Source organism: Coffea arabica, chromosome 7c, assembly GCF_036785885.1.
Source record: "Coffea arabica cultivar ET-39 chromosome 7c, Coffea Arabica ET-39 HiFi, whole genome shotgun sequence".
Lineage (NCBI taxonomy): Eukaryota > Viridiplantae > Streptophyta > Magnoliopsida > Gentianales > Rubiaceae > Coffea > Coffea arabica.
This window is the reverse complement of record NC_092322.1, coordinates 31506155-31517175: the sequence shown is the minus strand read 5'-3', so window position 1 is coordinate 31517175 and position 11021 is coordinate 31506155. Positions and strand designations below refer to the sequence as shown.

The window sequence follows — 11021 nt, the reverse complement described above, 5'->3', positions numbered from 1 at the left end:
TAAGTTACATAAAACGACATCGTTTGCTGACTTAATTTCTTCATCCTGACACCTGATTAGGGGTGTGCAAAATCAAAAAATTCCGATTTACCGATCGAATTCGAATTCGGTAATTCGGAATGAAAATCGGAATATCGATTTCGAATTCGTCAAATTCAGGTCGAATTCGGTAACGAGATTTTTCAAATCGGAAATTCCGATTTCCGAAATCGGTCAAAAATCCTATTTGGTGAATTCGAAATCGAAATCGGTCGAAAATTCTGATACTAAAATTTCGAAAAATTCCGATTTCAAAGTTTCGAATTACCGATTTCGATATCGATTTCGATTTCGATTCACACCCCGACACCTGATCACTAATCAGTCTAACCTACCTGCAGATCCCAATTCAGGCCTCGGCAGTGGGTGCCCCGGCCACTGTACCACTAGCGAGGTAAAAAGGGGTAAAGCGTCTTAACATCATTTCTATTAATTATTGGGAAATGATCATACTAGTACCGTATTGTTTTCTTTTCCTTCTCTTATTCTTCTCGCAAGTTTCCGTAGAACTATATATAATCCATAATAATATTACATGCCAATCAGATTCCAAAAATGGACTTTGAATCAGTGAAAAGATTGCTAGAGAAAGAAGGAGGCCCATATGAATCAACAGTGGATTCTATGCCCCAGAGATACTTTGAACCCTTTGTAGTTCAAGGCCTCAAGGTTGACCTCATTGAACGGGGTCGTATTGTCTGCTCCATGGTTGTTCCTTCTCGTCTTCTGGTAAGATCTTCCTTTTTCTTTGGTGCTACTGAATTTCCGAATTTTGATGCGTTTTGTATTAATTGGTGTTGTTTGTTGTGATAATTTTTTTTGGGTGAAGAATACTGGGACTTCTTTGCATGGTGGGGCGACAGCCACGCTGGTGGACATGGTGGGTTCAGCTGTCATATACACCGTGGGGTCTCCGGTGACTGGAGTTTCCGTTGAGATCAATGTTTCCTACCTGGATGGTGCCTATGTTGGTGTATGTAACTCTTTCCTTTTGCCTGAAATATATCTTTTTTTTAGGCGTCGTTTTGGTGTCGTTATGGTGTTTGCGCTGTAATTTGAATTGGGTTTTTGTTTTTATAATATAAAGATGCGTGTCTTACGGATGAATTTTTATGTGGGGCAGTTGTTTTTGCTTGTTTAGGTGGATACTTTTTTGCCATTTTAAGCTTTCGATTTGCAAATGTAGGCAAGTATATTTCAATTATGGAAATGATTTAGGAAGGAAGAAAAAAGAATAGTATAATGGTAATGCTTGTCTTGATTCTGGAAGCTTTGCAAATTTATGATTGAAGGTATCTGATCACAGTGTTAGTGCGTGAAGTAGGCAATCTGATTCTGAATGGACGTAATAGTTGATTCTGTTGAGACTTGAAAGGAACAAACAATGGAAGGATCCTTGAAATGTAAAAACTACAAATTGGCAACACTTCTTTGGAACTCTTAGATTATTCAAGGTCAGTTTATCCTTTGGTAGTTGGAAGAGTCCATGTGGTTGGCATGCGAATAGCATTTGATCTACTTTCAGATTATCTTAGTGAAGATCCCTGTTGCATGACAAACTTTTACTTGTTCATCAGTTGACTTGCTTGATGACCTGAAGGGCCACCCTAGATTAAGAATTTGCTACTTTATGTGAAAAAGTTTGACTCTCTTTCAGATTGTAACTGACACTTGCTAATTCTCGTGCCCTGCAAGCTACTTACATGATATGATAATGAATTACTCATGAAGATCAGGAACGAAAAAAGACTTGTCTGTGGATGACTATTTAGGCTTTTCTTTTGGGTCGTTACTCATCAAGCTCTGGCACATCATCAATCTTTGCAGGAGAACTTTGACAACTGGAACTGCAATACTTCTAATCTTCCTTATTTTAATGCTTGAATCTTGTTTTTCCTCGTCACATAAAAAGTTTGGCGAAGTTGGATTTACAAGATAATGGCACTGATACAATCAGGTTTTAGCTTCCTTTAGCATGTGTTTATGGTGGTATTGGGATTCATTTATCTGGGTTCAAGATTTGTGCTATTGGTTGGTTATATAGTTACTTGCAGCTCTGGTTTGTCAGTTGGAAAAAAAATTCTTTGGGAATTATTTCTTGCCATTCATCGATCTGGTTTAGCAGAAAAGAAGTAAAGATGGATCCTTGTGTTGACTTTTAAATATTCTGAATTACCTTCTTAACATTTTCAGATATCATATTTTAGTATTGCTCCTTTGGGCAACGGTTTGGTCCCATGCTGTGCAATATCCCCAAGAAATCTCTGATAAAAGTGATGATTATACGTTTATATAAACCGAGAGCTTCGTTGTATGACAACTTAAGGCTGGGAGTTCATGTAACAAAATCTGGTTGAAGAAAGAATTGTCTATAATGATACTGATGCATGGATTGTTTCAGTATAAATGAAAGTTTAGTGACTACGTCATTTTGAAGATACTGAGCGTGGTTTTGGCTGGAATGCATCTCCACCAGTTGTCTGTTGCATTTGCATCAACTATTGAATGCTCCCCTCCTATTTATAGTAGAAATTCTAGTTTGACTTAATGCATAGCAATTTAAAAAAAAAAATTCCTAGCAGGGGAGGGGTGGGATTTAAAAAGCAGAGAGGGGGATGGGGGATATGAACCCAAGACTTCTAAGACCTCAACCTTAGCCACAAGACCACAAGGCCTCCTTGGCAATGCATAGTAATGTCAAGAAGTGAAGAAAAGGCAGATTGGTCATATCTAATTAATTGTTGTAACTATTCTTCATTCGTTTAACTCTTTTACCTGAATCTCTATTGCATTGAAACATTCAAGAACATGGAGAGCTAATTGGCAAAGATCCTAACAATTGTGCCACTTTTTGCAGTTAAATAATTAGTTTAGGAATACTGGGAAAATTGTAATTGATGTCCTATGTTTCTCTCCCTGTTTAGTTTACTGCATGTCAAGATGGCCAGTGGTCAGCTTTGGGAAATGATAGGTGACTGTGTAGGTGAAACCGAACCTGTTGTGTCTGGCAGATGTATTTGCTTCCGTTAGGCACTTTTAGAGGTACACGTAGACTATAGAGCCAGGAGCTTTTGCAAGTGAAAGAAGTAGCCTAATTGCTGTATAATCATTCTTAAATGCACTTTTGGAGTGCAAAGTTGATGCACTCAGCCTAATTTCACTGGAAATACACGAGCTAGATTGAAAAATGTGCAAGTTTTTTGAAAATGACTAGGTGTTTCGCATTTTCAGAAAATCCATCACAATGGCTTTATCTTCTAATTTCTCATTAATTTCTTGTCCACTACTCATCTTTCTTTTTGACCAATTCAACCAATAACCATCTTTTACTGTTTTGTTGACAGACGACGAAATCTGTCAAATGGGTAAAAGTGAAAATGTCTTACCGTGCATTTCATTTTTATATCGTGGACAAAGAATGAGTGATCCTCCTAACCATCCTCCTACTCCCCCCCTTTTCTCCCCCCAGTCCTCCATCTCTGCTTTATTGCCAGACGGAACCTCTTATCTCTGTCTGTACTCAAACCTTGTCATTGCTTCTTCTTCTCTCCTCCCTCCAAAGTCAATTTCCTCCTAAACTCCAAAAATCTCTCAAGGATTGCTTAGTATCCTTTACAGTTAAACCCTGTTTTGAAAACAAAGGAGTTGATCCCGAAGATTTTAGGTTGAGCAGTCCAGCAAGTTTGCTATATCCTTCAAAGACTGCCTTAAACAATCTTCTTCCTGTGCTCAAGAACTGAGAAATATTTTCTCAGATTTCCAGATTGCAAATGCTAATTCAGAGCATGGTGTTAATTCTGATGATTCTTTCTCTGAGGAGGATTTCCAGGGAAGCAGGGAACCTTAGAACAATTGTTGATTGTTAAAACTTTTGGGAGCTTTTGGATTCAAATACAAAGTAAACTGAAAACATGCAACTCTTCTGAATACACACACACACACACACATTTGTGGGCTTTCTGAAAATATTTTGGTCTTTTGCACGCTACATTTACCCTTTTTTGACCTGCAAGCTAATTGTACAAGAGCAGATACCTTGGTTAACAATTCTCTTTCCTATTTCATTTTGTGAAGTTGTATAGAAGAGAATAGCATTATCAAGTTTGGGTTTCTCTTTTTAATAGATTATCTTTGGGAAATTAGTACAAAATTCACTCTTTTAGTGGTGGATTTTGATCTTTCAAAGACCAAATCCTTGCATGCTCATCTGTAATTTTGAATTTTCCATCACTCTACTATAAGTGGTAGTTTATTGTGTTGCAGAATTTCTACGTGCATATAGAGGGGCTGCGCGTATGGTTTATCTGTGCTAGCCTAGTGTTGTATGGATGAGTCAATGGCTGTTGGAAAGATTAGCTCAGTTGTTATGGTGGCTGGTCAACAAGAATACAGTGCCTAATGCTTGAATGTTGAAGCGAATTTAATTGCTTAAATTCTACTTGGTCACTAAGACAGATTTATCTCCCAAAAATGTCGTACGAATATGGTAGTCTTGCCATCCTGTGAGTTAAAACAATATTTAGCTTGCAGTCATGCATGGATAAACTTAGTGCTTAGAGCCCAGCGTAGGACAATAGGTTCCTTCTTCTTTTTTATGTCATTTAGAATCCTCAATCATCTGAGTCTTTCCACTTTGGAAAATTTCCTAGATCAGTAGAGATGCCTCAAGGTGTCAAAGAACTAGATCTCACATACTAAAAACCCTGGATATGTGGATTGAGGTGCCCAATGAGTAATAGTTGTTTGGACACCTAAGGATATTATGAAGTTATTAGTTAATAGGCACCTCCATAATAAAGCCTATTTGAATAAAATTACAATCTGTACATGAAGACCTACTTTTTCATTCATAAATTTTGGCGACCTATTTCTAGAGAAAATAACTTTCTTGGTCAGTTTACCCCGTTGAGTCATTAATGAAGGATTTGAGGAATGCAGCCCTATGAAATTGCATAATGGTGGAAATAATGCCATTCCATGTGAATCCAACACCATATTTACATCACAGATTTTAATCTATGTTCTTGGTTGTGCCACAAAGAGATCTGGTTGTAACATGAAGAAAATGCATTCCTTTTTTCCTTTTCTTTCTTATTGGGGATTTATTCTTCTATCGTTTTCAATTCCTTTTGGGGCACAAATGTGGGCTGCTGGGTAGGTTAGAGAGAATAGCTTCTTCAGCTTTACAACTGGAATAATTGATGAGTAACTGAGAACAAATGAGATGAATATTTTGGATCATAGAAAGTCACTGAAGGCTTTGACTATAAGAATATCTTAAGTTTTCTTCTATAAACCATTATCGATTCCAAAAGTTATCTTTTTTTTTTGTGAGATTGCATGTCTGGGGCCCTCTTTTTCCCAAACAACTTTAAATTGAGTGTATCACTATCTTTATTTCGTGCTAAGAAGCTGTAGTCCATATTTACATTGTAGCTAGTAAAGTGCCCAAATTTGGAATCAGATCATGGCCTGGTATGTCGAGATTATTCATGGAACTGAGTGGAGGACAGAAAGTCTTAGATCTATACCTTTTCAATATTCAAAGTAAAAGGTGAAACTTGACTGCACAAGATGTGAGTAAGAGTTTTCTCATCTATATTGCCTTTTTGATGTTTTTGCAACTTATTCATAATAAATATCTTTCATTGATGTCATTTATGTTGATATCCATGGACAGTATTATTGTAGGTTATGCTTTCCTGAAAGAGTTGGTTGGTCCCCAGAGATCTTGACTCACATGGTTACAGCCTTTTGAGTCTCGGAAAATTCTGCAGCATAGGCTAATTGAATGATTAAATTGCTAGACATTTTCACAGCAATAGCTGCTATAGATTGTAAGGATATTAGCTCTTTGAATCTCTCTGACTATTTGCTGAAATCTACCCATTCATAGCAATTTAGGATTGCAAAACTTGTGGTAAATTACAGCAACATCTCTCAAGATTCATCATATTTATTGGGACCTCCTGTTCTGTTTCTAAAACTGCATTGTGTGTCCTCAAGTTAGTTTGGAAGATTTACAGACCATCTGTAGCTGTTAACATCAAAAAAGCATTTTATTTAAGGTCAGGAGTTTCCTTTCAAACTATTTGGACAGATCATCCTGTATGAAACACAGGCAAATTACTATGACTGCTGTTTTTTGAACAGGAATTGTTGACCAGGGAACTAAGTGTAATTTGAGAAAAAAGATGGAGAGCCTATAGTTATGACAGACCTCAGTTAATGGTGTTCCAATCATTCTATAGAATTACCGGAGGATGAGGTTATGGAATTACCAGAGGATGAGGACATTGTAATAGTTTAACTATGAGCATTTCGCTGGCACTTTTGACTGATGTAACTAAAGGCAAGGCCTTCTACATGCATCCTTTTGACAAGGTCCATGTTTTATGTTTAGTTATGTTGCTGGTTGTTCTCTATCCTGGTGAATTCTTCTGTGAGTTTCTAAAGCTTCATTTGTATATAGCATGACATATACATCTGCTTGAATTTGTTCAGGGTACACTCATACACTTTTCTTGATAACATTTGTTAGTTGAAGCATGGTTCCATAGGCAGAGAACACTGGTATCAATACCATTGTTGCCTGTACCTACTCAGTTTTCCTTCTATAGAGAACTCTACCAATTAAAGTTACATTGATCTTCCCTAAAACTAACTGTTATGGTGGTTGTATTTGTCTGTTTCTTGATCTATAATGTCTTGCATCTCTGATTTATTTGAATCAATAGATGTTAAGATATGCTTGGGCTTAGATCCAGTGGCCTTCTAGATTGTTTAAATATGATAGATTTACAGTGCTGAAACTAATATATGATAACAGGAAAAAGATAAACAGCTAGCAACCTGCCATGTGTCCACCTTGCTGTATCAAGGGGTATATGGAGGAAAGAAAATAAAACAAAAAATATATAAGTTGGGAAACGCCAAAGCAATCTAGAGGAGGAGGAGGGTTTGTGCTATCAATCCACATTTTGCTTGGCACAATTACTAGCGCTAAATGATTTGAGGCATTGCTAATTCCTTGAACTTGGCTGCATGTGGACGGAGCGGATGCTTTGGTGCTTGTGCTAACACCTTATCTCTTGAAAGGTGGCTGCATTTGCTGTTGATTATGGTGACTACAGCTTAATACTGATGGTCATTTAGTAGAAAGGATATCTAAGGTTCAGGTCTCTTGATTTATGGTGCTTGCATTTCTTTCTGTAATCTTGAGAGAGGTGAAAGAGAGGATATCTTAGATTTCAAGGGTAGATGGTGCTATTTACTATGAACTTCTTTCTTTACATGTTACTTTCTGTGTGTGTGTGTGTGAGAGAGAGAGAGAGAGAGGGAGAAGGGCATCATAGTTTTGATGGTTAACTGGTGCTATTTATGATGGTGACATACCTCATAGATGCATTTCAAGGTCAATTTTACTAGATTTTATTGTGATCTTCCAAATCTATAATGAAGTGGCGAATAGTTTGTTGTCTATTAGTCTGTCTTTGTAGCACTTGATTAATTTCAATAATTCAGCTTTGAGCTACCTGGTACAATATACTAGAATGGATTTCTATGTGAATTTGGGGTTTCTCTACTGGTCTCTCCAAATGACATTCCCATTTATCAATAAGAAATTTAGGGTAGCAACATATAATGCAACAATGAGGGTTTGTTTTGGTCAGATAAGCAACATTTTCCATAAAGTCTTTTCTCGATGTTCTGGTGTTTAGAGTTGCCTTCAAATTTTGGAAAATTTATTCCGCCTCAATAGCTTTTCTTCTCTGGAGTAAAATAACTTCAAGAATATTTTACCAGAAGTTATTATTCTCATAATATTGCTTCCTCTTTTTTGACCAAATCAGGCCACAGCTAATCTCCTCCAGCTTTTTCCACCAATTCTTCTTCCTCCACTCTTTCTGATTTCCTACGTGCATCTATAAATTCCTCCTCACCTTCCTGCACACACGTGTATTTATACAAATTTAGAGATAGGGATATCTTGAGAGATTTGAGCTGTTGGCGCTTGAAGCTCCGAATTGTTTATTATTGTTGTCTGATTGTATAATTTCTGAGATGGGACTTTTGGGTTCGGGGCCATGTCTTTGCTTGTGGTGATACACATTTGAACTTTGATTGCTTGAGCTTGTGGTGATACAAATTTGAAAATAACTAAGCTGTGTTCTAATATCACAGCTATTTTACCTGTGCATTTCAAGATTTGAGATTTTATGCTGTTCAATGCTGTCTTGTATGACACTAAGTGCCAACTACTATTATTAACTTATTATAATGGTCCTATTATCTTGTTATAGGGATGCTACTTAGGGTTCTCCTTGTTATTTTTGCACAGTTAAATAATATTTGTCCTAATTATCACTTTTGTTATTAAGGTTCTCTCTGTTACCTGTGCATTTCAAGATTTGAGGCTTTTTGCTGTCGAATGCAGTCTTGTATGATACTAAGTGCCCGGTACCATTATTAACTTATTATAATGGTCCTATTTTCTTGTTTGTGGGGATGCTTCTTAATGTTCTCTTTGTTATTTTTCCATGGTTAAATGGGTGGTCCTTCGATTATCAACTCTTAGAGTTGCCGTCATTTTTCTGTAATAGAATTCTAATGTAGACATTTATCTTCTCTTTTGGGCTTTCTGTCTTTTTCTTTTATGCCATTTCTTCCTCCTCCGAGATGTTGTCTTCTATGAGTTTTGGTGGCTTTCCCACCAATGAACCTCCTGAGATCCCTAGCTAGTCTGACAATTGAATAGAATTCAATTCGGTTGCTGTGACTTCTCCATTTTCTAACACGGAGATATTTTTTCTTTTTGACAAATTAACAAGGAGAAATTCAATATCTTTGTTTCAGGATGAAATTGAGATTGAGGCAAAGACATTACGAGTTGGAAAGGCAATTGCTGTTGTCAGTGTTGAGTTGAAGAACAAAAAGACAGGTAAAATTATTGCTCAAGGGCGTCATACAAAGTACTTAGCTTTATCAAGCAAGTTGTGAGGAACCCGCTCTTTGGTACCTTGTGCAATATTGACGGCAGATTGGCTTCTAAATGTCTGAGCCTCAACTTAAACAAGAAACTTTCATGTCTATTGAAGGCTAGGTTTTATGTCGTATTCATTCGGGTTCAAGAAGCTGTGCAGCTTATTTGGTGAGTGATGAATTGAACTTTCATGCAAGACTACTACTTGGTCATTTTAGTTTAAATTCTTGGTCATTAATACTTCATTTCCTTTCAAAAGCAGCACCGCATGATACTAACAATCAAGAACTCGGTCTGCAGATAGATGCTTAGGTCGCCGTATCTTCTTCGAAAGGAAAATGCTAAATCTTGTTTTCTTCAATCATGATCTAAATCTAATTTCTATATTCAAAAGATGATGGCCGCAGGAAATAATTAGTTGTCATTTTCGTTTTTAAAATATGTTTATCTATTTCACTTTTTATTAGAAATTTTTGGTGTTGTTGAGACTGAAATGTCCCGCATTTATATTCCAGATTTCTAGCTGCATTAATAAGATCTTAGGTCACTCCATTCAATGCCAATTGATTTTGAGATAAAACTCAATTTTTTTTCAATCATGGTATTAAGTTGGGTTTTTACCTTGTTTATAATTTTACCCATAGGAGAGGGAGTATTTTGTACTGCATCACGTACTGTAAACCCATTGCCAAGTCATGTGAGGGGCAGTGTTAAGAAACTAATGTCTTGGGGATAAAGTCTAGATTGCTCCACTCGTTGCTGATTAGTTTTGAAATTGAAGCCCAAAATAATACCCGAATCCCAAGTATAATTTGCAGGCTGCCTAGGTTTCCGTTAATTTGTTGAGTTGGGATATTTTAGTTTCAATGAAGAGTTGCATATTTTTAGATGGGAAGCTCCACGTATTGCGAGTTTTGACAGACCACAATTAAACATCTTTCCTCGCGGGTTTTGTTCAAGAAGGATATAGCTGGTCTTAAACTTCCTATAAATGAACAATTGCATCATCCACTTCTACCAGGTGTTGATGAAGTTGCTGCAATGACAATAATGTATAGTGGCTGAGATTAAAAAAACAACAGCTAAGGAAAACAACAACAGACCATAAAAGTGATAGTTAGTTTTCTTTTCATGATTATTCTTGGTCTCCCATTTGTGTAAACGAGGAAAAAAAAGGGCAAAGCAAAATGATAATTATGAAGCATGGCATGATCAAATCTTTATAACGATTTGATTAACTTGATAATTCCTTGATTTAGTCTGCCCGTGATACTCCATTACCAAATCCACAACGTTGAGTAGTTACAATACGTTATTGTCTTGAGATCACAAGGTCAAGTAACATTCTTTTCGTTGCCCTTTATTTTCCTGCTCTATAGTTACCAAAAAATGAGGAGACTTTAAAATACGGGTAGCATCACAATAAATGCAACTAAAAATCCAATATACAATTGCTACAAAACCTTGCAAAAGTTTTAATCAGTACACCTAAGCACCCTCAATTGCATGGTTGGTCATTGAGGGTGGTGGTTTCGGCTAGGACTCCACGCTCCGGCTCCTTTCAGAACGACTCATCCATCCTTTTCTATGATCAAGTGTCGATTTGCCGAGATGAGCCTTGTCACGACTCCTCCATCATCTTGTGCATCTTGGCTACCGAGGTATTTGTCGTCAAGCCCCATCATACCTGATGGGACAACTGGGGTCCAATCACAGTCTGTCACTTACTAAGGGCAAGATAGTTGATGGGACCTGCCTGACAGACCTGATGAGATAGGCTGACATGCCCAGTCTGTCAGGGCATGGGAAGTTGGTCCCAACTGCCATTTCTCTCCGACCGTTTCCTATAAATACAAGGAAGCTACACTGAAGGGGGGTTCTTTTTCTTTTCTGGGAGCTAGGTTTTACAAGGTATATCGCTCACAAGCTTTTTCAATACTTTCTCCTAACCTAAGCTAACTAGATCGTCGGAGGTAAAACAGGGGATTATACCCCATCT

General features: G+C 37.2%; 1 protein-coding gene across 4 annotated transcripts; it reads left to right on the top strand.

The window, feature by feature from the left end:
* The first annotated feature begins 282 nt into the window (after positions 1-282).
* On the top strand, positions 283-9415 carry LOC113697789 (uncharacterized). 4 transcript variants are annotated; one of them, XM_027217371.2, is made up of 4 exons: positions 283-433; positions 586-768; positions 869-1012; positions 8896-9267. In XM_027217371.2, exons 2-4 carry the CDS (start codon positions 595-597, stop codon positions 9037-9039), a joined length of 462 nt encoding a protein of 153 aa, XP_027073172.1. In that variant the 5' UTR covers positions 283-433; positions 586-594; the 3' UTR covers positions 9040-9267. The 4 variants fall into 4 exon arrangements, 2 of the variants coding, with proteins under 2 accessions (XP_027073172.1, XP_071912808.1); XR_003449994.2 differs by lacking the exon at positions 283-433 and adding an exon at positions 9285-9415 and having other exon boundaries at positions 495-768; positions 8896-9190; XR_003449995.2 differs by lacking the exon at positions 283-433 and adding an exon at positions 9282-9415 and having other exon boundaries at positions 495-768; positions 8896-9190.
* Positions 9416-11021: the final 1606 nt, after the last annotated feature.